Here is a 26074-nt window from a genome sequence, read left to right as displayed (position 1 = left end):
ACAGTATATCACCCCAGTTGACTCACAGGTGAAGTGGTGCCACACCTGAAAGGACTGTCTGGGGCCTAGGATGGTGGTGAGGGAAGAAGCGTGGGGGCAGGTGTATCCCTGCAAACGGAAGAGTATTTTATGAAGAGTTCCATGCAGTGGGAAGACTATTGATATAGTTCCGCGCTTCGTCAACCAAGCGTAGCCACTTCTTATCACTGCTGGGAAGTGTGATGCGGAGCCGTGCAGGGTATAGTAGGGAAGGCCTGAGTCCTCGGTTGTATGGCTCCTTCATTACTTCTTTACACTCAGCTCATAGGCTCAAAACTTCAGGAGAGTAGTCTTCCGCAACCCAAATCTGTTGGCAGTGGTATTCTAGCTTCCCTCTCCACCGGGCCTCTCTAACCAGGAGGTCTTTAATCTTGTAGCGGTGGAGGCAAAGAATAACCGGGTGTGTTCTCTGTGCTGGGACTGGTTTAGCTGCTAGTGAATGGTGGGCTCTATCAATCTTCAGTGGGGACGGGAGGGTCTCCTTCCTGAAGATCTCACAAAGCAGAGTGGGAAAAAAATTCAGTAGGACGCCGGCCTTCGATAGATTCTGGCAGGCCCAGGAAGCGTAGGTTCTGCCATTTGCTCTGGCCTTCCTTGGTTCATCTTTTTGACTCTGTGGTTGAATTTTTGCTCAAAATCAGTATGATCTTGAGAAACAAGATTGAAGTTCAATGTGAAAATGTGGCATACATAACCAATCTGTACAACAAAATGAACATTCTAAATATGAAACTGCACAGTGAGAATTACAACTTAATCCAGGCAAAAAGTGCACTGTCCACTTTTATTAGAAAATTGGAAATAGATAAACAAAACATTGGCAAAAGAATGTTCTCACAGTTTCCCTGCACAGAAAGTATGGCACTCTGTTTCACAGACGTAATTTACACTAGTACGGTTTACACTTGCTGCCATTGAAGAAGGATTTTCAGAATCAATTTAAGGATTTGAACGATCTGGAAATTCCGGACTGGGTAATTAACCCATTTCTTTTCAAGGTGGGAGAATAGGAAGAGAGCTTGTACAAAGAAATCATTGCAATTCAGAATGATGAAGCAAAAATGCTTTTCAAAAATATCACCTTTTGTGATACAGGCTACACTATCATAGAAAGTTTCCTGGTCTTTGGAGAAGAGCCAAGCTGCTCGTTATTGCTTTTCCATTCTACGTTGTTGAAAGAGGCTTCAGTGCAGTGAGCCACATATTCACAAAAAACAGAAACTGCTTAAACATTGTTATGTGTGAGGACTTGAGGCTTTTGCTGTCACAACTTGAACCAGATATTTCAACTCTTGCGATAAAACCATCAAGCTCAAGGATCACATTGTTGTGGAAGCTGTATACTGTGTAAGCTAGGTTTTTCTTGTGTTAGCATATGGTAGACATGATTTTACACTATGGGGGGGGGGGGGGGGGGTGCCAGAAAGTATACTGTGTGTAAGACAGTCATTGGTTGCTTTAGGAGGGCATTGGCAAGTATGCAAGTGCTTTAGGCTAAAAAAGGTTGGGAAACACTGTGTTTGACAAAGCGGTTCCCTAATTTACATCAGATCTTACCCATGTAGAGGAGCATGCAGCAGACAACACCAACAGATATATATGTGAAGTGTTGCCTCAACTAGAAAGACTGTTTGGGGCTCTGAATGGAGTTGAGGGAGGAGGTGAGTGAGTAAATGTAGCACTGAAGCTGCTTGCGGGGTAAGTGAAGGATGTGATGGACACAGTGGGGTGGTTCCCCTGAGCAGACCGTCCAGTTCATCTGGCAAAATGCCTCATCGCCAGACCTCACCAACAGGCACCAAGACCTCGCCTAGCTGGCGGTGAGAGGGACCCTCCCAGTCCGATCCCTCCTGTACGCCCGGAAAGTCGTCTCCACACCCCTCTGCCCACGGGAGGACTGCAGTGAGGAGGAGTCGGTGACCCACCTCTTTGCACACTGTGGGTTCGCCGAGAAGGTGTGGAGGAGGATGGAAGGGACAGTGTCGAGGTTCATCCCCAGCAGCTGCGTAACAGAGGACTCTCTGATCTACGGGCTGTTCCCGGGGACGCACACGGGGACCAACATCCGGTGCTGCTGGCAGATCATCAACTCGGTAAAGACGCTCTTTTGTCGGCCCGAAACTTGATGGTCTACCAGCACACGGAGATGTCCGTGGGGGAATGCTGCGGACTGGCACATTCTCAGCTGCAGGAGTACGTGCTGAGGGATGTACTCAAACTTGGTTCAGCCACCGCAAGGGCCCGGTGGGGAAGGACCACAGTCTAGCGTTGTTCTTCTCCCAAGGGAGTTGAGGGGTAGGGGGGTGCGGGGTGTACACCCCTCAATAAGGAAATGTAAATATGGAATAACAGTGCCACGTGGGTGGCAAAAAGTGTGAAAATGTAAAGACAGCAATGGAAACAGTTGTAAAGGATTGAAAGGCATTGTATGGTTTATTGTATATAATTTTATTTTTGAATAAAGTATATTTAGTTTAATAAAAAAAAGTGAAGAACAAATGGACAAGAGAATCATGGATCCCTGTGGAAATGATCTATGCCAATCATCAGACGAACTCTGGGATTTGGCAAAAAAAAAACACATCCTGATGCGTGGAGTACTTTTATTATTAGTCCAGCATCTTATCACAACATTGTGAAAAGACCTCTGTCAATCAAGTGTTATTGAGCTTCTCTCATTTCTGATGTTGATACTTTTAAAGCAAATGTAAGGTGTAAGCTCAAGACTGGATGTGCGTATGCTAGCACAGATGAGACCAGCAGAAATATCTGTTCCAATGCCTATTCCTCCTCTGTGGGCTGAGCATCAAGCTGCTGTCATGTTACCGATGAAGTATGGTGGTGACCTGCCCTTGGGTTTGCACTAAGTGGAGAATGGAAGAAAAATAACTCTGCCATCGTAGTTTCCACACACTATTTATAGATTGAGTTTGTTATCTGAGGCATTTATAGACTTCCACGTTACAAGTTTGGAATCGATCTGTTCATGCCGTTAATTTTTGGAGAAAGAAGCAATTTAGTGTAGCAACATTTGCTACCACTATATTATACTAATGTTCGTATCAACCTCAACCTAAAATATAGGAGACTAGAGGAGAGGCTGATAGTGTATTGTTTTTCAGTTTAAGATTGACGCTTCTGAAGACGAGTGACAACTCTCTGGTGGTTCCTAAAGCAAGAACTACAACTAAATACTCTATTAAAAGCACTTTTTCTGTAAAAGAAATTTTGGGAAATGAAAAAGTGAACAAAGCTGAGGCTGACTTGAGGGTCGAGGCGGGTGGGTGCATTGTAAGGTCGAGGCATGTTCGAGGAGAAGTCAGAGCGAGATTGAGACGGAGGAGCTTTGGAGCCTGTCCACCTAAACCAAGAGCGAGGTCTGATCAGTCCAAAGGGCTGGTACACGGTGTTGGGATCCAGGACTCGAACGTATCAATGCGACACGGCCCAGGTCTTGGAACAAGGAAGGACCTGACGTTTGGACGATTTAAATGCCAGGCCAGATGGATTGAAAAGGCCGGGTGTAGGGACTGAAGGTGAGGGTCAGGCCATTTCTGCATTTGCTCCAGGGCATTTGTTCCACTCTTTACTGCACTGAGGCCAAGGTTACGGGCCTGCTCCGGTTGTGCTGGGGTTCATGTCTGTGAGCTCCATGACAGTTTGCTCTGCTGTGTGATGACCTGAGGCTGATAATAAATGTACTTTGAATTGTAATTATAATAGATGTGGACTTTGCTTTTTACCAGATGGGTACCTAGTTACTCTTATTTTGGTGCAATTAATCTCATCTTCTTTCCGGAATAAAATAATTCTAAATGTGTATTAATATCAAATAAATCACCATTGAATATACACCTTATATTTTTCAAGATTGCCTAAAATTGTTTAACTTGCAATAATGTAATAATTTTGCAGGCAAAGTCCACACCGACTTTACATATAGTATGATCCTGCAGAGAGAACATGCATGTCACTATTGGAGATAAGGATCACATCCTGGATTTTGATTTTTGTTTTTCCCATTATTGCATGCAATTAAACAAAATTATTTTATGTCCTGAAACAAAAAGATCAATTCTATACAAATTACTAGTCTTGGGTAAATTACAAAGATTTAGCTCTTGTGATGGGATGTCCTATTCTGTACGTTGGCACCCATTTTGCATTAATAGGTATCTTTTTGAAATTATTTTGCTGTAATTAATATGTATTATCTCAATTGACTACTTTTCTTTCCTCTTACAGGTTCAATGATTATCAGTATAAAATATGGCCTAGACAGAACCAAATGCGGATGGAGAGAATTCTTATAATGATTCCACAATACTCCCTTGTCACAAGTTGGTGCTTCAATTGTCTTTGATCCACTGCCTCTACTGCTCTTTTGGCATAGTACAATGGCTTACAAGTTTGCAGCTCAAAGTTTTCTTCAAAAATTAAAACTTCTGTTAATTATTGTTAGTCTTGGCTCTATTGTTACTTGGCTGGCAACCAATAATGTGCAGGAGCTGGTAAAGGAAATTCACCACCAACCTGTGATACCTAGATTTTGGAAGATGACAAATCGGAGTGAAGAACAGACGACATCAGTGTGTCCACCTTGCCCACCAAAATTAACTCCAACTGCATCACATTTGCCATTGTGCCCATTTCTAACACCATATCTACGTAAGTTTAAGGAAATTTTTAATTAAGAGAAGGGAGGAAGAATTTACAAGTATTTGGGAATAATTTTGTCTTGGAAATATATGTTTATAAAATAAACTCATGGGAACTCATTTATAGGGCAGGCTATTGTGAAATGGAGAAGTTGTTATTAAATTCATTTTTTCTTGAGGTAAGGCTGAAATATGGTATTCATTTAACCTGAAATAGTTCTCAATGGATGCATTTGATTGGCATAATTGAGATAAGAAAAATGATCGCCATTACCTGCAGGTGGGCACTGAAAATGCTTTGCAAGTCCTTTTCAAGTTGTTCTACCCTTGTAATGTAGGAAACCCTGTAGCCAATTTGATTATGTGAAACATCCCTATAACAATTTGAAAATAACCTGGTCATTATCCCAGCTATTACTGTTTGGGGAGTAAACTATTTCAGTGATTTTATTTTATTGTTTGGGAATAAATATTGGCTAGAACACTGGATATGCACACTGCTCTTTTTTTGATTAAATGAAGAACTTTTGCACCACCTTTGTGTGTTTCGATGGCATTGGTACTCTAGCAATTTCATCTGAAAGTTTTCACCTTGGGTGTCAGCCGATATTTTTATGGTTGTCTCCAGGGCGAGTGACGAACCTGACATTTCGCTGGTACCTGCTGAGGCATTTGTGATTTTGAAAATCAATGTCAACAGGTTTTTATTGGGTCAAAAGTGCATAAATGGAATTGAGCTGCAGATTAGCTGAGAAGACTCTCTATGGACTGAATGGTCCACTTGTGCTTCCTTGAAAAGTCCTGTTGGGTGTGATCACGCCGTCCCTGCAGGTGTTCCTAGTATCAGTGAAGAGGCAAAATAATGGCAAAAGTATACTCCTGTTGAAGAATCTTGGCCCAAAATGTTGACTGTTTACTCCTTTCCATAAATTGTATTTATTTTTTGTTGAGCTGTAGTGCAGAATAGGCCCTCCTGGCTCTTTGAGCTGTGCCTCCCAGCAATCCCCGGGTTCCTGCCACCTGCAAAAGCCTTTGGATGATTCGGCAGTTGTGGGCTGCATCAGCCGGGTTCAAGAGACTGAGTACAGAAGAGTGGTGGACAACTTTTTTGAGTGCAGAGATGTTAAACCTGATTCTGAATTCTGGATCAATGGTACTGTAAAGTATTGTGTTGCCTGACCTGCTGAAATCCATTGGCACTTTTGTGTGTGTTGCTCTGAATTTCCAGTATCTGCAGAATCTCAAACAAGAGAAAACCTGCAGATGCTGGAAATCTGACCAACACACCCCAAATGCTGGAGGAACTCAGCAGACCAGGCAGCGCCTATGGAAAAAAGTACAGTTGATGTTTGGGGCTGAAACCCTTTGGGCAGGGCTGAAGGGAAAAAAGCTGAGGAGTAGATTTGAAAGGTGAAGGAAGGGGAGAGAGAAATACCTGGAGATAGGTGAAACTTGGAGGGGGAGGAATGAAGCAAAGAGCTTGGAAGTTGATTAGTGAAAGAGGCAGAAGGCGATGGAAGAAAGAAGAAGGGGGAAGGGAAGGAGCACCAGAGGGAGGTGATGGGTGGGGGCAAGGAGATAATATGAGAGAGGGACAAGGGGATGGGAAATGGTGAAGGGGGGGGTAGAGGCATTACTGAAAGTTTGAGAAATCGATGTTCATGTCATCAGGTTGGAGGCTACCCAAACAGAATATAAACCAGTTTTGCCAAAGGGTTTTGGCCTGAAACGTCAACTGTACTGTTTTCCATAGATGCTGCCTGGCCTGCTGAGTTCCTCCTGCATTTTGTGTGTGATCTGCAGAATTTCTTGTGTTTATGGCAAACTGTGACAGATTTTTTTGATATAATTTCTGTTGAAATTTAAAAGTCTTTATAAATTATTGTTCTTAATTTAAAAACAATCTGTTGCAGTTGTGCAATTTGTCCATCAAAATTAAGAATGATCAATGTAGTTGAGAGAATGATTATTGTAGTTGTAGTTATTAAATAACAGGATAAACAAAATAATATCTTATTCTATCTTTTAGATGGTGCAACCAAGCTAAAATTTGACGTAAAACTCACCTTGGCACAAGTTCAGAAGAAAAATCCAAAAGTACAGAAAGGGATGTTTGCACCTCAAGAGTGCCGCCCACTTCAACGTGTTGCCATCCTGATTCCATACAGGAATCGGGAAAGACATCTCTTGTATTTACTTGAGCATCTACATCCATTCCTACAACGGCAGCTCCTGGATTATGGGATATACATTATTAATCAGGTACTTAGTAACTAAAGAGTACTGAGAAGGCTGGACATTGACCCTTAAATTTAAATATCAATTAAACCTTTGAATTATAATTAATTTGATCTTGATGGGCACATTTTATTGTTTGGTCATAAATTAATTTTTAACTACCGTAATCTTTCTTGATAAAATGTATATCTAGAAAATGCAATTCTTAATTGAAGAATGCTTTTCCCTTTCTTCTGTATGTCTGTCGACTTGTGTTTTTGAAATAGGTTGAAACTTTCTTTGCCCTTTATTTCCGACACCTACAGTTTGGCTAACTTTGCTTCTTTGCATTCTCGATCTTACATTTACATTCCTTTATTCCTCTTCCTTCTCCCCCCCCCCCCCCCCCCCCCAAACAGACATTTGGTGTCTTCATATGATTCATACTTTATTTATACTATTCTCTTACCAACAGCTCTTTTCAAATGTCACCTTGATAACATATTTATAAACTTTGGTAAAGAGCATTGGATTTTTAAAATCTGTTCCAATAACGCCAGTTGCATGGATGCTTACAACATAAATTGTCTGAAGATTTTAATAAGAATTTCACAACCTGATTAGGGTTTATTGCACAATTAATTTGAAAATGCACCTATATAACTGAAATTATTATTCAACAATCAATGCTATAAAAACATGCCTGTATATAAAAGAAATCAAATCTCAACAAAAGCCTTTAACAAAGTTTGACATTGGTTCAATTTTCAATATTTATAAGAAGCATGCTAGGTGCTGACTTGGTACAAATATAGGAGGCACATTTATTTTTTTCCCCCCAAAGGGCCCTGGACAGCTGGTGCATGTTGACTGTCTTTTATTCCATCAGGCTGGTAATAGTAGATTTAATCGAGCCAAGCTGTTGAATGTGGGTTTCCTGGAAGCACTGAAGGAGCGCAAGTGGGACTGTTTCATTTTTCATGATGTTGATCTTCTACCGGAGAATGACTTCAACCTGTACCTCTGTGACAACGTGCCAAAGCACCTCGTTGTGGGTCGGAATGTTACTGGATACAAGTGGGTGAAATTGCTGTTATACCAGGTGGTGGCTGAATGGGAGTCTAAATGAAAAATTGCATGTTCTGCCATATAAAAATCTGAATGAGCTTCATGCTGATTTGGGGAAACTCAGGATTCCAGCATCTGTTGATTTTTAAACTTTTATTTACACAAGAAGTAATTTTAGTTGCATCCTCTGTGGATGTCCAATTAGAGAAACTTAAGCTCCACAAGTACTCTCGCCAAACCCCTTAAGAACTTTGACATTTTGGTATCAGTTCTCTTATCTGCTACACTCCAAATTAAAGACCTCATCTGTCTAGTCTCTCCTTTGAGCACGTCTGTGATAATCTGGTGAATTTACACTGCTCCCTTTGCTTCCATATGTACCCAGCCTTACGTTGGGAATCCAGATTGTATCCCTAAAGTGCCCTGGCAAGATCTGCGTTTAATTGGAGGATGATATCTGTACTCGTCCTTTTGCTGTAAAAGATGGCACCATTTGCTTTTCTTAATTGTTTGTTTATAGGTTGTGAACAGCTGGTGCCCCAGCACCAATCCCTATGACAAAGCTCTGGTAGCAGCTTCATAACCTAAATAAGCTGTTTTTCCCCCCCCTTTGCTTTGAGTCTGTCTGTTAACCAAAGCACTATCTATGATAACAAATAATTTGCAGGGGGCGCTCAGCAGGCCAAGCAGAAATTGTGTGGAGGAAAGGTATATTTTAAAACCACTTAGTTCCACCAAGTTTCCTTTTCATTTTTCCTGTTTGATTCATTTTGGTTTGGACTTAATATTATTTTGCACTTGCCCCATTACCACTTCTTTTACAATAGATTCTCTTATTTTCCCGACCAATTCAGGCAAACTGGACAACATTGTTTGCTGTCTCCCTCCTCAAATAATGGAGTTACATTTGTATAGGGGAATTAGTCCTAGAAACAATATAATTTTAAAGGATGATGACTAGTGCTGCACTATCTCCTAAAAAGCGCTTGGGCAAAGCACATCCGAGAACTTACTGCCATTCAATCTCATTAATTTCTCCATACTTTTAAAGAATGGTGTTTATTTGTTGGTAAGTTCAGTGTAGAGTTGAGAGGTACTGTCGTTAGAATAAATCCAGTTCCATAAATTACCAGTTTTCAAAAGGGTGGTGTAGATAAAATATTAGCTTTGACTTTGGTAATAATCTGAGTGAAGTTTTACTGAAAGCTGTTGAGAACAATGAAGTAGGCTATTGTTTGAGTGCAGAATTGATACTAAATCAGTACTCTTGTCTCCTGTTTAGTGGAGGTGGATGTAATTGTCACAATTCCAAAGACCAGGAGCGTTCTCTCTGGTATCCTGGCCAAAATTGATCACGTATATATTTATTTTGACTATTTCTTAAAAAAGGTTTCCTTATATGTTGTGCACTTTGAGAAATAGCAATATTCAGCAAGATATGTCTCATCAGATCGGGGTGGCGGTGGAGTAGTTAAAGTTCACTTGCGATACTGCTTTTGCATTCAGAGCAAAGTTGCAAATAAATATTTTGTGCCCTGCTTTCCAGGACATCCTTGAAAATACTGATTCCAGCTGCAGTATAAGCTTCTTATTGCGAAAAAATATTTTATTATTATCTGCCTATTGTATCTGTTGTACTTCCCATAGCTGTTAAATTAGTGACAAAGGTTCATTTTCTTTTATTGCTTATGGCTGCCCAGAAATTGAATCACATGCTCTAATTTATTACTTTAGAAACTTATGGTTTCTTAAGGAAAGCTTTCATATTTTCATTTATTGATCTTTAATGAACCAGCATATTATTGTAATGCATCAGCCAATAACTTTAAACTATAACCTATGCTATAGGTTTTTAAACAGAGATTTCTTAGAGCCAGTCAGAATCAGGTTTATTATCACCGGCATGTGGCGTGAAATATGTTAAAGTAGTAGCAGCAGTTCAATGCAATACAGAATACAGCAGAGAAAAAAAAAGAAAATAATAATAAATAAAGTAAAAATAATAATTGTTTCAATATTCATCCTGCAAATTTGTCTTATTTCCGGTCCAGTACTATTAACTGATTTTTTTTTTTAAGAGACTAGTTTATAAATGCTTTTTTTAATCTTTTCCCCCTCCTGTGCCCAAATAACAAGGATTCGGTATGCTGGTTATTTTGGTGGAGTAACAGCTTTGACTACGGAGCAGTTCAAGCAAGTCAATGGGTTTTCCAACCGTTACTGGGGCTGGGGTGGAGAAGACGATGATCTTCGGATAAGGTAGGCAACTCTCTCTATAGAGTTGGAAACAGAGCAGATACATGGTTAATTTTTTTTAACAGCAGATCAATGACAGTTTTGATTGTTCTGCGTACTTCAATTGTGTGTGTGTGTGTGTGTACTCAGTGGCCACTGTATTAAGTAACTCCTGTACCTAATAAACTGGCCGCTGAGTGTATGTTCATTGTCATCTGCGGCTGTAGCCCATCCACTTATAGATTCGATGTGTTGTATTTTCAGAGGTGCTCTTCAGCATACCACAGTTGTAACGTCTGGTTATTTGAGTTGTTGTCATCTTCCTGTCAGCTTGAACCATTCTCCTCTGACCTCTCTCATTTACAAGGTGTTTATTGCCCACAGAATTGCCACTCCCTCGATGTTTTTGTTGTTTTGCAGACCATTCTCTGCAAACTCTTTAAAAAAAAAACCCAGGTGATCAGCAGTTTGAGTTACTCAAACCACCCCATTTGGCGCCAACAATGAATCCACAGTCAACGTCACTTAGATCACACTTCCTCTTTTATTCTTATGTTTGACTGAACAACAACTGAACCTCTTGTCCTTATAGTTATGCTTTTATATATTGTATTGCTGCCACACGATCGGCTGATTAGGTGTTTGCATTAACAAGCAGGTATACAGGTACACCAGTGAAGTGACCACTGAGTGTGTATTTGCAAAGCTAAAATCAAATTCCTAGATCACGTCTGTTACTGCAGCCTACTTAAATCTTTAAAGAAAGCCTTCCCCTGGGTAGCATTAATCAAGCTTTGCTCCTGAATCAATGATCACGTATTTGTTAAGACTTCACAGGTGCAAAGCATTGTTTAAAATGTTTGTCAGACTCAGCCATATTGACTATGAATTACCAATACAGGTTGAGAACCCCTTATCTGAAATGCTTGGGGCTGAAAGTGTTTCAGATTTTGGATTTTTCGGATTTTGGAATATTTGCATCTTTATAACGAGGTAGCTTGGGGATGGGATATGTGCTTATAGCATATACCCTGAAGGTAGTATCGTACAATATTTTAAATAATTTTATGCCTAGAACAATAGTGTGCACAGTCACCATCGTTCCTGACTCTGAATTTATGTGCTACCCAACTTATATGCCTCCTGTAGAAGCTTTCTCATCAGCTGTAGCCAGTACCCTCCTGGGGCAGGCAGACAGACAGATATACTTTATTGATCCCGAGGGAAATTGGGTTTTGTTACAGTCGCACCAACCAAGAATAGTGTAGAAATATAGCAATATAAAACCATAAATAATTAAATAATAAGTAAATAATGCCAAGTGGAAATAAGTCCAGGACCAGCCTATTGGCTCAGGGTGTCTGACACTCTAGAGGAGGAGTTGTAAAGTTTGATGGCCACAGGCAGGAATGACTTCCTATGTCGCTCAGTGTTGCATCTCAGTGGAATGAGTCTCTGGCTGAATGTACTCCTGTGCCTAACCAGTACATTATGGAGTGGATGGGAGACATTGTCCAAGATGGCATGCAACTTGGACAGCATCCTCTTTTCAGACACCACTGTCAGAGAGTCCAGTTCCACCCCCACAACATCACTGGCCTTACGAATGAGTTTGTTGATCTGGCAATAATGCCAGATCAATAATATCTCATTGGCATAATACACTTGTTCTGACAATAATCTAAGCAAACTCACCAATGACTTTCTCTGCAGCTTCGTGATCAACAGATGCTTTGTCACCACAAATCTTTTAAAAATCTTCTGCTACCAGCCAGTTAAATTGACAATTACCTTCAATTTACAGCTCACCATGACAGAATTTTGCTTGTTTCATGATCAGCACACTGTTAAGTGGCATATAACCATATAACCATATAACAATCGCAGCACGGAAAACAGGCCATTCCGGCCCTCCTAGTCCGTGCCGAACTTTTAATCTCACCTAGTCCCACCTACCCGCACTCAGCCCATAACCCTCCACTCCTTTCCTGTCCATATACCTATCCAATTTTACCTTAAATGACACAACTGAACTGGCCTCTACTACTTCTACAGGAAGCTCATTCCACACAGCTATCACTCTCTGAGTAAAGAAATACCCCCTCGTGTTTCCCTTAAACTTTTGCCCCCTAACTCTCAAATCATGTCCTCTCGTTTGAATCTCCCCTACTCTCAATGGAAACAGCCTATTCACGTCAACTCTATCTATCCCTCTCAACATTTTAAATACCTCGATCAAATCCCCCCTCAACCTTCTACGCTCCAATGAATAGAGACCTAACTTGTTCAACCTTTCTCTGTAACTTAAGTGCTGAAACCCAGGTAACATCCTAGTAAATCGAATATGTTCACTATGACACTGGCAAATTCACTCTTTCAATACATGATCAATATTGTCATTGTAGTGCTTTTATATTTTTCATTAACTTCAGTTCATTGCTCTCAGAATGGAAATTTAAGCTTGTCCTCCTGTTTCTTAGATGATGGTTGTTCCCGCACCCTACTCCTCTGTCAGATGTTTCACAATCACACTGCTGCCAAGTTTTTCCAACAACTTGACTTACTGTGTTATAAATACTTCATCTTTTTCTTTTCATTATTACCCAATAGTGTAAGCCTTTATGGCATTTTCAACTAATATCTACACAGCACGCAGCGGAGAATAAGCTCAAAACACATGGTCATTACTGTGAATAACACAAAGGTCCAGCTATGATGACTGCTGAAAGCAAACTGGCACTCAGAGTACGTGAGGTCACTTCTCAGACCTGTCTATGGTGCACAGAGACCTGCGCATTGCCTGGGAACCTTCCCAGCACCTTGTGGAAGTTTCCATTTGTGACGTCTGGTCAGTGCTCGGAAAAAAAAAATTGAATTTCAGAGGTTTTCGGGCTTGCGATTTTGGGATAATGGGTGCTCAACCTATTATCTTTTCACATCTTGCTATATCGTGTAATTTTATGCAGCAGTGTGTGAATTAATCAAGGTTACTAATTGTTTTCGTAAAGTTACAAATTGTAGGTTATGAAAACCATCGTGAACTATAAGATTTATAAGAGCGACAGCAATGCAAGAAGCAAGAGGCAGTAGAATTAACTGTAGAGGCGGGGCTATTGCACTGTTTAAAAGATGTTTAGATAGGCACGTGGATAGAATAAGCTTAGAGGAAATTTAAAGCTACAGTGTGCCAGATTCTGGCTGTTTATAGCTGCAGATTGTATTGTTTCCAAAATGCATTGCAGCAACTTACCAGAAAGCTTTTATAGAAACTTTGAGAAATTATATTATCTTCAGGTATCTCTTCAAGCTATTTGCCCATTGCCATTGAACTGAATCATGGGTATGCCTTGCCCTTAAATATATGCCTATGTTTGCGCTACTGTTGCTTCTTTGGTGTATGAGGGGAGCTGATCTCAAAGACCAAACACTTCTCCACTGGGTTCCCTGCAGACAGAATTTCACCAGTAGTGATGTGGATCTATTTCTGGATGGAGAGGCAGTAAAGGAGAAGGACTGGATTGGACTGTAGAAACCACAGAACTGTGAGGAGAGACAAAATTTGTGTGGGAGTTGATCATTAAGTTGATCAGATTTTGACTCCGAGGGAAATAAGACATTAGGAAGTAACATCTGTGCCTTGAATACCATTTAATTTGTGATGCTTGTGCACTTTGTGATAATAATTAATTTCTTCCATAGAGTTCAACTGCAAAAAATGAAATTTGTGCGCCCCCCCAGTGAAATTGCCAGATACACGATGACTTTCCACACAAGGGACGAAGGAAATGAGGTCAATCGTGATAGGTGGGTTGGAATGTAATTCTAATCTACTGGGAGATGCTTTTTTGTTTTGTGGCTGCAGAATGTTGTAATACATAATAATAAAAAAAACTGCAATACATTTAAAAAAAAATGAGTAGTGCAAAAACAAGAGGGGAAAAATAATGTGGTAGTGTTCCTGGATTCATTGTCCATTCTGAAATCTGATGGCAGAAGGGAAGAAGCTGTTCCTGAAAGGTTGAGTGTGTGCCTTCAGGCTCCTGTATCACCTCCTTGATGGTAGCAATGAGAAGAGGGCAGGTCCTGGGTGATGGGACTGCTAATGTCTTTTTGAGGCATTGCCTTTTGAACGTGTCCTCTGTGATAGGGAGGTTAGTGTCCATGATGGAGCTGGCTAAGTTTACAATTATGTTCAGCTTTTTCTGATCCTGTGCAGTGGCCCCTCCATACCAGGCAATGATTCCAACCAGTTAGAATGCTCTCCACTGTACATCTGTAGAAGGTTGCGAGAGTCTTACTGTTATACCAAATCTCCTCAAACTCTGAATGAAGTCTAGCCACTGTTGTGCCTTCTTTGTAACTATCAATATGTTGGACCCAGGATAAATCTTCAGAGATGTTGACACACAGAAACTTGAAACTGTTCACCCTTTCCAGTGATCCCTTAGTGAGGACTTGTGTGTATTCCCTCGACTTCCCCTTCCCGAAGCTCTCAATCAATTCTTTGCTATTACATGGAATGCAAGATTGTTGTTGCAGCACTACTCAACCAGCTGATACATCTTGCTCGTGTAGGTGTAGGCCATCTGGCCCATCAAGCCTGCTCTGCCATTCAATAAGATCATGGCTGATCAGATCATGGACTCATCTCCACCTACCTGCCTTTCCCCCCATAACCTTTAATTCCCCTTCTATGCAAACATCTATCCAACCTTGTTTTAAATATATTTACTGAGGTAGCCTCCACTGCTTCATTGGGCAGAGAATTCCAAAGATTCACCGCTCTCTGGGAAAAGCTGTTCTTCCTCATCTCTGTCTTAAACTTACTCCCCCAAATCTTGAGGCTATATTCCCTAGTTCTATCTCACCTACCAGTGGAAAAAACTTTCCTGCCTCTTTTTTTATCTATCCCTTTTATAATTTTATATGTTTCTATAAGATGTCCCCTCATCGTTCTGAATTCCGGTGAGCACTGTCCCAGGTGATGCAATCTCTCCTCATTGCCTAACTTCCTTATATCTGGAATCAACTTGGTGAACCTCCTCTGCACTGCCTCCAAAGCCAGTACATCCTTCCTCAGGTAAGGAGACCAGAACTGCTCACAGTAATCCAGGTGTGGTTGTAGCATAATCTCCCTGTTCTTAAATTCAATCCCTCCAGCAATGAAGGCCAAAGTCCCATTTGCCTTCTTGATAGCCTGCTGCACCTGCAAACCAACCTTTTGCGATTTATTCCCAAACACTCCCAGGTCCTTCTGCACAGCAGCATGCTGCAATCTTTTACCATTTAAATAATAATCTGATCTTCCATTTTTCCTTCCAAAGTAAATGAGCTCTCATTTACCAACATTGTACTCCATCTGCCAGACCCTTGACCACTCACTTAACCTATCTATATCTCTCTGCAGACTCTCCGTATCTGCGCAATTTGCTTTTCCACTCAATTTAGTGTCATCAGCAAACTTAGATAAACTATACTTGGTCCCCTCTTCCAGATCGTTAATGTATATTGTGAACAGTTGTGGGATAGCACTGACCCCTCTGACACACCGCTCACCACTGATTGCCAACCAGAGAAACACCCATGTATCCCAATTCTCTGCTTTCTATTTCTAATCCTTATCCATGCTAATACATCACCCCCAATTCTATGCATCCTTATCTTATGGACGTCTTTTATGTAGCATGTTTTTGGAATGCTTTTTTGAAATCCAAGTGAATAATGCCCATCTATTCCCCTCCATCCATTGTGCTTGTTATATCCTCAAAGAACTCCAGTAAGTTTGGTAAACAGGACCTGCCTTTGCTGAATCCATGCTGCGTCTGCCTGATGGATCCATTTCTTTCCAGATGCCTCGCTATTTCTTCTTATTTTCTTCAAGAATTAATTGAAGAATTCTTTAAATTCTTCAAGCATTTTCCCAGCTACAGATGTTAAACTAACTGGCCTATAGTTACCTGCCTTTTGCCTACATCCTTTTTTGAACAGTGGCATGATATTTGCCTTCTTCCAATCTGTTGGGACCTGTGCAGGGTCCAGAGAATTTTGATAAATTATGACCTAAACTTCCGCCATTTCTTTCAGTATCCTGGGATGCATTCCATCAGGATCAGGGGACTTGTCTATCTTTAGGCCCACAAGTTTGCTCAGCATTGCCTCTTTATTAACAGCTATTGCATTGAGGTCCTTGCCTCCCATCACAAACATACCATCTAACTTCAGCATGTTAAATGTGTCCTCCACCGTGAAACCGATAAATAGCCAATCAAAGCCACGGCCATTTCCTCATTACCCAAAATCAATTCCGCCTCCAAGGGACCTGTGTTCACTTTGGCCACTCTTTTCTGCTTTATATAATTATAAAAAATTTACTATCTGTTTTTATATTTTGTGCTAGTTTATTTTCATAATCTATCTTCCCTTTATTGCTCGCTTAGTGTTTTTTTTGTAGCTTTTTAAAGTGTTCCTACTCTTACAGTTTCCCACTGCTCTTGGCAACTTTGTACACATGAGCTTTTAGTTTGATGCCTTCCTTTATTTCCTTAGTTATCCATGGCTGGCTCTCCCCACCCTTACTGTCCTTGTTTTTAATTCTGCCAAGAATAGTTATGTCATTAACACATTTATAGTGATGTTTGAGCTGTTCGGTGCCACACAGTCATGGGTGTAGAGAGAGTAGAGCACTGGGCTAAGCATGCATCTTTGAGGTGCGCAATGTTGTCAGCGAAGAGATGTTGATTTTATAACCGCATACTGTGGTCTCCCGCTGCAGAAGTCGAGGATCCAGTTTCAGAGGGAGGTTAGGATGTCATTTGTATATTTGATTATGTTTTATCAACTTCCTGGATCCAGGTTGCATGTTGATAATTATGGTACCAATTCACTAACTAGACTGTTAATTTATGTTTATGACTAATTTTAAATTTATTCTATTAATCATAAGCTGTGCTACCTCTGATCACTTTTGCAGAATGAAGCTTCTGAGTGAAGTCTCCCAAAGATGGAGGAAAGATGGTTTGAACACCTGCTCCTACAATGTGATATCACAAGATCATAATCCTTTGTACATTAACATCACGGTGGACATAGGTGATTCCCATCACAGTCCAGGAATTGCTCACTAAGTGGAGAGCAGTTACTTTCATTAATAGCTTTTAGATTGTTGACTGTTCTTCAGCCATTGTATTGATTATTCTTTTGAGATAAATGATCAAGTCTTTGGGATATTAAAATGCAATAATTCCTCGATAAGTGACATTTTATATGTTGCTAGAGAATCTTCGTGAATGAACTATGTGCAATATGTCTAGACAATTTTTTTAAACTGACAAGTTTAATATTATGGTTGGGCAAACACAGAAATGAAATATTCACATTTAATATGTGTGCTACGAATTTCTAAGTTGAATCTTTGAAATCCTAATGGCAAGGTGAGAGAACCTTCACCATAAAGCCTGGTGCTTCAAGATGTTCACTCATCAATGCCTTCTCAGCTAGAGATAGATAATAATTGTGATGTCCTTAGTCCAAAAATAAAATAATACTCTTATTGTTTCAATTGGGTGGGTATTTGCATAAATATTTTGGAAGTTGCTGTGGGTGCAATATTTATTTTAGGAGGACAGATGAGCTTTTTACTAACCATTGGTAATTTTCATCATGATAATTACTGTCAGCTGCTAGTAACTGGAGAAACATATCAACAGCTAGCTCTTTACAATTAGGAGGCAGTACTTACCATTCTGTTATCATGAGTGAACTTCCTGCTGAGGTTTATTTGTAAATGTAAAAATACATCAAGTTAAAATACTTATAAATGAATTGCAGTTGAGAAGTCAAAACCCTTGTCCAAAAAATTACGATTTCGGCTTTATGACTGATGTTTTCAAAGAATTTTGCAAAGTGTCAGCTGTCTACAAGTGAAGTTCACAGCTGGTCTTCCATCATTACTTTCTTCATATTTTCCTAGGGCATTTAGAAATAATGCTGCTTGCTGGTTTACATTTTGATTTACATATTTTACTATAGATTTCTTCACCATTCTTCCACCAAAGTTATTTCAACAAATTGACCAAAGTAAAAATCTTTAGATTTGTCATCGTAACCCTTTGCAGACAGCTAAGTGAATATTAGAAAGGCAAGTTAAATAATTTATTCCAATTAAAACTTTGAAAAGAATAAATTTGACATGGTTAGATTTGCATACAATTTGCAATAATCCTTAAATTGGTCTATTCTATATGTACTTGATCCTCTAATGGTGAATCCACCATTATCTGTTTCGCAGGTTTTAAATTCTAGGATTTTGCTAGTTCTCTTATTAAGAGAATAAGGAGAGAAATAGAGGCAATGTTTGCAAATATCTTAACAAGATTATGTATCTGAGCATTAGAAGAGAAGTCAGTATGTTGAATATTTATCTTTTTATCTCAACGTGTATGTGAATTGAATCTAGACTTGGAGGAGATTATTATACTCTGTCCTTTAGCTTGCTGTAAACATTATATAGACCTGCATCAGAAACATGACAGTAATTGGTATTCTCATTCAAGCTATAATTATTGTGGGAGATGGGGAGAAAATTGGAATATTGATGTACTGTTGTTGAGTCAATAATGCATTGTATACTTTTCTGTTTTTAATTACAATGTCAAAGCTAGACTCATTCATTTTTTTATTTTACAGCACAATATTGTATCTTAATGAGAAAAATGGGGTACAAAAATATAATTACTTATCCCCTGATACTTTCTTTGGAGTATAGACTAAGGTGAATTCTTTGAATTTTCCAATATTGGATAAATTTTGCTGCATCCCACGCTCCCCCTGATCCACTTCTGGTCCTCACGTTTTTGTATGCTTTCCCAACTAGGCGCTGCTGTCCTCCCATCATCCACTTTTGTCCCTGCCCCTGTCCTAGTTCCATCTACCCACTACCCACACAGTTTACCCAATAGATCTGCTCCCGTCCAAAAAGAAAACCTGGTTTAGTCTGTCTGTCTCTCACCTAATTGGTCCTATTATCATCCTCTTCACTTAGATTACAGCACTGATAGGATTCTGTCTATCCTGACACCCTTCAAAACTCCATGTTCCCTCCCGCCCCCACCACATTCCATCTCCAAGGCATCTGCCTTTTTCTGTGCTTGCCTTCATCTCTCATCAACCTTCCTCCTGCTTCCAGTTCCATCCCTTCCTTACCTGGCTGTTTCTGTCCATCATCCACGGTCTATCAATCACCAGCTGGTCGGGGCTTCACCATTTCTGACCTTTCCTCTTTATACTGGCTATCTTCCTTCCTCACTCTTTGTTCTGATGCAGGTTTTTGACTCAAAACATCAAAAATTCAATGCCTTCACCGATACCCCCTCACCTGCCCCGTCAGATGCTGCTCGAACAGCTGAGTTCCCCCAACATGCTTTTCTTGCTCTAAAACCCAGGTGGTTATGTGGTTTATTCAGTGCAGAAATTATCACTTTTTGCAGATGTTTAATGGCAGTGCACCTTTATGTGGAGCTAACACAAGTAAAGTTGCTAATGGTGTCACTGACGTTAACGCTTCTGAGGAGGAATCCAACTTGCTTTGATGTTGTGTCTAATCAGGCAACCTGTCTGATGGATGATAAGAAACTTTGAACTACTTTTAGTCTAATCTCTGGCCTGCTTCAAACACAGATAAATTTTTAACCCTTTATCTCCTATGTTGTAGTGGAGATGGAGGAGTATAGTGAAAAGCTGCTTTTAAAGTATAAGATTAGTATATGGTGCAGTATCATGCAGTCATCTCTTCACAACTGACAAAAGTTAATATAAATTTTAATAAAGTTTTAGGATATCAAAGAAGAATTGATATTACAGATCAATATGCAGTCTGCTAAAACTGAGAGATTGTTCAGTTCAGCCTTCATCCGGAAGTTTGGTTGGTTTTATAACGTGCTGTTCATTTGCTGCTAGATTTCTGAGTATTGCCAGTGACTCAAAATCCACAAATGCAGCGAGGGACTGATCTTTTCAGTTAGTTAAATGTTTTCAAACTTTGAGTTAACCTGCTGAGTCTTGTCAGCATTTTCTGTTTTTAACTTTTGCTTTAATTTTTGTAGATGCATTGAGGCTGGAAAATGCAATAGTTGTTATTACACTGTCATTTGCTGCAGTATGTTGCATGGCTCAGCCAGCAGACAAGGAAGAAGTGGATAATTTACATTCAGAGTGAGTTTTTGATTGCATAGAGCAGGGGTTCCCAACCATTTTTTTTAATGCCGTGAAGCCTTACAATTAACTGAGGGGGTCCATGGACCCCATGTTGGGATCTCCTGGTGGAATGATTATTTTATTTGAGTCAAATAGATCCTTGCAATGGCTTGGTAGTTTTGCAAGCAAAATGTTGATGCGCACATGAAGATTTTTTTCAGAGTGACTTACTTTAGTGACTTCTCTGCTTTTATTACTATGTAGGGTCCATGTTTGTATTTTATTGAAACTAGAACATCCTTTGTTTCTCCCCATGGTTGTGAAAATTGTATAAGGAGTTGGGTCTAATCCTGAGCGTGACTGAGGTGAGTAATGGTTAATGATGATATCGTCCTCGAGGCAAAAACAGAATGACAATAATCACGAGACAGAAGAGACTGCAGATGCTGGCATCTGAAGCAAGAAAACTTAAGTGCAAGAGGAATTCAGCGGGCCAAGCAGCATCTGTGAAGGCAAAGAGATGGTTAATACTTTGAAATGGAGTCTATCCCTTTGCTTCCATGGATACAATCAGATACAAGAAGAATGGATATGACAAACTGGAATGACTGGAATCCACTGAGTCAGGAGTGAATTCATTGCTGGAAAGGAACAAATCCTGAGACATGGAAACTAATCTATTGGTGAGCGTGTCGAGGTCAGGAAAAGGAAACTCTTACGTCCTTTAAGCATGCATAGCAGAACTATTCTTCCTTTCCATTGCACACAACTTAGGTTGATCCCAGTTAACAGTCACTAACTGGGGAATACGCTTTCATTAATTCCGACACTGCTTTAAGAATATTTTCAACGCAGTTGAATTGTGAGCTGTTAGTGTTTCTACTTGCCAGTGAAAAGTAATTTCAAAGTTATGCCAAGTATTTGGGTGTAGCCTGTGAATCCTAATACACATTTGATTGCCCACTATTTTTTGTTAAAACATAAACATATTATTTCCCTTTATTTATTTGGAAGGAACAAACCCTTATCAAAGTCAAAGTAAAATTTATTGCCAGAGCACATACATGTCACCATATGCAACCCTGATAATCATTTTCCTTCTGGCATAATCAGCAAATCTATAGAGCAGTAACCGTAAACAGGGTCAATGAAAGAGGAAGAGCATAGAAGACAACAAAATGTACAAATTTAAATATAAATTAGAGCAATAAATAACGAGAGCATGAAATAACAAGATAAAGAGTCCTTGAAATAAGATCATTAGTTGTGGGAACATCTCAGTAGATGAGTGTGGTTAGCCCCTTTTGTTGTAGAGTCTGATGGTTGAGGGGGTGGTAACTGTTCTAGAACCTGGTGTTGCGTGTCCTGAGGCTCTTGTACCTTCTACCTGATGGCAACAACAGGAAAAGAGCATGGCCAGGGTGGTGAGGATCTTTGATGGCTACTGCTTTCCTATGACAACATCTCATGTAGATGTGCTCAATGGTTGGGAGGGCTTTACTTGTGATGTACATGTTTCATAAGTTATTACAAAATGTGATTTTACTGATCAGTTGGGGATAGTTATAAACATTCAAAGTGATTGCATTTTATAATATCCACTGGAGAAGCCACAGCAAAACTTGTTTTCTAATTGTAGGAAGTTATGATTTAATTTACAGCAGAACTGCTAGTATTTATTAGATCGAAATTACTGACAAAATTATGATAATTGAATTCTCATTGTATAATTGATTCAAACGCATAATTTAGGCAAATATTTTAGCAGTATCCTATTTAAATATGTGCATTTTCTAACAATTAAATACTAATATTTTACTAAATTAGTCTTGTTTTCCATTTACAGTTTATATTTCCTCTAAAGTTAAGAAATTGTCTTGAAATTTTCTGTTCCATATAGAGCCAATTTTTTAAACTCTTTCAATACCTAATCTTTTATAAAGTCTTGTATATAAAATTTCCCCACTGTACAATTGTTCAACAGCAGATTTTTAAATTATGGTTGAAGGATACCTTTTGTATTTCTATAGAATGGCTTATTTTTAAATATTATTATCCACATGAAATAAACATTAGTTGAAAAATGTCTTAATGCGAAAATATTTAATCTCTGAAGTATTGATGTATTGAAATTGGAGTCTTTTAATTTGCACCCAATAACATCACTGAACCAAAGGCTGCTAAAGGGGATTTGCATTGATCTGTTGAAATAATAGCTTTCATGTCATGTCACTGAATCACGCTGTTGAACTGGTTCAGTGTAGATCTATTGAAATAAATACTTAATCAGATTTGAAATGGGTTTATTATCACTAAATTACAAAAATAAATAAAAGCTTATTTATTTTATAATAAAAGCTTATTTATATAAGAGCATATAGACATTAAGAAAGAGCATCAAGTTGGATGAGTCACTGGGACCGGATGAGATGTACCCCAGGCTACTGTGGGAGGCGCAGGAAGATATTGCTGAGCCTCTGGCAATGATCTTTGCATCATTAACGGGAATGGGAGAGGTTCCGGAGGATTGGAGTGTTGTAGATGTTGTTTCATTATTCAAGAAAGGGGGTAGAGATAGCCCAGGAAATTATAGACCAGTGAGTCTTACCTCAGTGGTTCGTTGGATGATGAAGATGATCCTGAGAGGCAGGATTTATGAACATTTGGAGAGGCATAATATGATTGGGAATAGTCAGCATGGCTTTGTCAAAGGCAGGCTGTGCCTTATGGGCCTGATTGAATTTTTTGAGGATGTGAGTAGAACACATTGATGAAGGTACAGCAGTAGGTTTAGTGTAAATGGATTTCAACAAGGCATTTGATAAGATACCTCATGCAAGGTTTATTGAGAAAGTAAGGAGGCATGGGATCCAAAGGGACATTGTTTTGTGGATCCAGAACTGGCTTGCCCACAGAAGCCAAAAAGTGGTTGCAGGCAGGTCATATTCTGCATGGAGGTTGATGACCAGTGGTGTCCCTCAAGGATCTGTTCTGGGACCCCTACTCTTTGTGATTTTTATAAATGACCTGGATGAGCAAGTGGAAGGATGGGTTAGTAAATTTGCTGATGACACAAAGGTTGGGGTGTTGTGGACAGTGTGGAGGGTTGTCAGAGGTTTCAGCGGGATATCGATAGGGTGCAAAACTGGGCCGAGAAGTGGCAGATGGAGTTCAACCCAGGTAAGTGTGAGGTGGTTCATTTTGGTAGGTGAAATATGATGGCAGAACATAATATTAATGATAAGATTCTTGGCAGTGTGGAGTATCAGAGGGATCTTGGGGTCCGAGTCCATAGGACACTCAAAGCTGCTGCGCAGGTTGACTGGTTAAGAAGACATACAGTGCATTGGCCTTCATCAACCATGGGATTGAGTTAAAGAGCTGAGAAGTAATGTTACAGCTATATAGGACCCTGGTCAGACCCCACTTGGAGTATTTTTCTGGTCACCTCACTATAGGAAGGATGTGGAAACTATAGAAAGGGTGCAGAAGAGATTTACAAGGATGTTTCCTGGATTGGGGAGCATGCCTTATGAGAATAGGTTGAGTGAACTCGGCCTTTTCTCCTTGGAGAGGCAGAGGATGAGAGGTGACCTGATAGAGGTGTATTAGATGATGAGAGGCATTGATTCTGTTGATAGTCAGAGGCTTTTTCCCAGGGCTGAACTGGCTAACACAAGAGGACACAGGTTTAAGGTGATTGGAAGTAGGTACAGAGGAGATGTCAGGGGTAAGTTTTTTTACTCAGAGTGGTGAGTGTGTGGAATGGGCTGCCAGCGACTGGTGGAGGCAGATACGATAGGGTCTTTTACGAGACTCCTGCATAGGTACATGGAGCTTATAAAAATAGAGGGTTATGGGAACCCAAGGCAATTTCTAAAGTAAGTATATGTAAGTTTCTAAAGTACAGCATTGTGGGCTGAAGGGCCTGTATTGGACTGTAGGTTTTCTGTGTCTCTTTATGCAGCTTAGAAAACAAGTAGTTTTCACGGACCGTTCAGAAATCTGATGGTGGAGGGGAAGAAGCTGCATCTAAATCATTTAATGTGGGTCTTTGGGCACCTGCACCACTTCCTGATGGTAGTAACAAGAAGAGGGCTTATCTTGGATACCCACCCAGAGTGGTGCTCATTGGAAAGATTGGCTGCACTGTAGGTTATAGATTGATGCAAAATGGAGAATGACAGATTCCATGGTGAGAAGAATTGGCATGCCATTGGCCATTCTGACTTCTTTCACTAAGGCTAACTCAAATCTTTTATTTCAAACCAACAGCTATTTCCTGCCTTTTTCCCTGGTGGTGAGGAAGACAGATGTTTGTTTTTGACTCCTGTGTGTTAGTGATGATGTATACTGTGGTTCAGAGCAGATAATCCTGCAACTGTTATACTGAAATGTAATTCTCACAGTGGGAGTGGAGTACTCCAAGCCACAGGTACAGGGGTTTCCTCACTCACCTGATGACAATGCAGAGGCATGTGATCTTCTTGGGAAATCTTTGAGGAAATTCCCTGAGCTATGAACAAGTATTTCAAAATCAATGGACAATGGTAGCAAAAAGAAAGAACTGTAATTGTAAAAAACTCTCATGATTTAGGAGCTAAGAAGTTTCTTCTGCAGTTACCATGAAATACAGTAATGTGTTTTGTGTACAGAGATGCACTGTGTAAATCATGGATTAGCAGCAAATCTGAATGTTTAACACAAAGTATCCTGCAGATACTGTGGTCAAATCAAGACGTCCAAAAAAGCTGGATGAAATCAGCAGGTTGGGCAGCATCCGTTGAAAGAAGCAGTCAACATTTCGGGCCAAGGCCCTTCGTCAGGACTCACTTCATCAGCGTTGACTGCTTCTTTCAATGGATGCTGCCCGACATCATCCAGCTTTTTTGTACGTCTAAATCTGAATGTTTGCTTTACAACGGTTGTATATTAAATCAGCAGCAGTCTCACGCTGTCCCCGTGCTGCCTGGAAGGCTATGTTACAGAGGTAGACAGAAAAAAGTTCCTAATGTTTACAATCCCTTGGAGCAAGCCCCCCTTCTCAATCAACTGTTGGTCATGATCCAACAATTTCCATTTAATCTTCCCCAGACTCATCATGTTGGTTACTTCCCTTATCATTCTATTTCTGTACCACTTAATTTTAACTTTGTTTTGCTGACTGCAGAACCTACTTGGAACCCTCTGTTCCCTGCTTTTGAAAGGTTGTTAGATTTAATCATTTTCCAGTGCCGGTGGAAAAGTCGGTGATCTGAAATGTTGGGTTTGATGTAACCGTGTTTACCATCCCCAAGGCTGCAATTTGAGGACCTGTGGATCCAAGTGCTCTTGATAACTCTAACACAAATAATGCCCAGGGTTTTGAAGGTGAATACTGAGATTCCATCTCCAGACATTAAATGATATTTAAATGAAGTTCAGAAGGATATTAATTTTTTTAAATAATTTGAAGAGTCTATATGTAAAATTCTGTTTGAGTTTACAAATTAGATTTTTAAAATCCAATTAAATAACAAGAACAACTGGACTAAGTTGAAATTGGCACTTCTGTCCAGGTGAATAGGATGCTACTCTCCCCTCAGCTCAGTATGAATAACTTAATCAAGTTCTTTATTCTTTATACGGTTGAGAAGAGTTTGTTCTGCAGCTGTGGTTACATTGAA

The 26074-nt window shown here is 39.9% G+C and overlaps 1 protein-coding gene across 3 annotated transcripts in view; it reads left to right on the top strand.

The window, feature by feature from the left end:
• Positions 1–22508, top strand: part of b4galt4 (UDP-Gal:betaGlcNAc beta 1,4- galactosyltransferase, polypeptide 4) — a 40495-nt gene extending 17987 nt beyond the window's left edge. For all 3 annotated transcript variants that reach the window (XM_073045730.1, XM_073045731.1, XM_073045729.1), the window contains exons 2-7: positions 4285–4707; positions 6727–6959; positions 7804–7991; positions 10119–10241; positions 13917–14021; positions 17188–22508. In XM_073045730.1, coding sequence (XP_072901831.1) covers positions 4437–4707; positions 6727–6959; positions 7804–7991; positions 10119–10241; positions 13917–14021; positions 17188–17341 — 1074 coding nt within the window. In that variant the 5' untranslated portion in view covers positions 4285–4436 and the 3' untranslated portion in view covers positions 17342–22508. The remainder of the gene's footprint in view (positions 1–4284; positions 4708–6726; positions 6960–7803; positions 7992–10118; positions 10242–13916; positions 14022–17187) is intronic.
• The last annotated feature ends 3566 nt before the right edge of the window (positions 22509–26074 follow it).

The sequence above is a fragment of the Hemitrygon akajei genome, chromosome 5 (genome assembly GCF_048418815.1).
Source record: "Hemitrygon akajei chromosome 5, sHemAka1.3, whole genome shotgun sequence".
NCBI classification, from domain to species: Eukaryota; Metazoa; Chordata; class Chondrichthyes; order Myliobatiformes; family Dasyatidae; genus Hemitrygon; species Hemitrygon akajei.
Note: the sequence above shows the minus strand (reverse complement) of the source record. Positions and strands in the feature narration are given on the sequence as shown.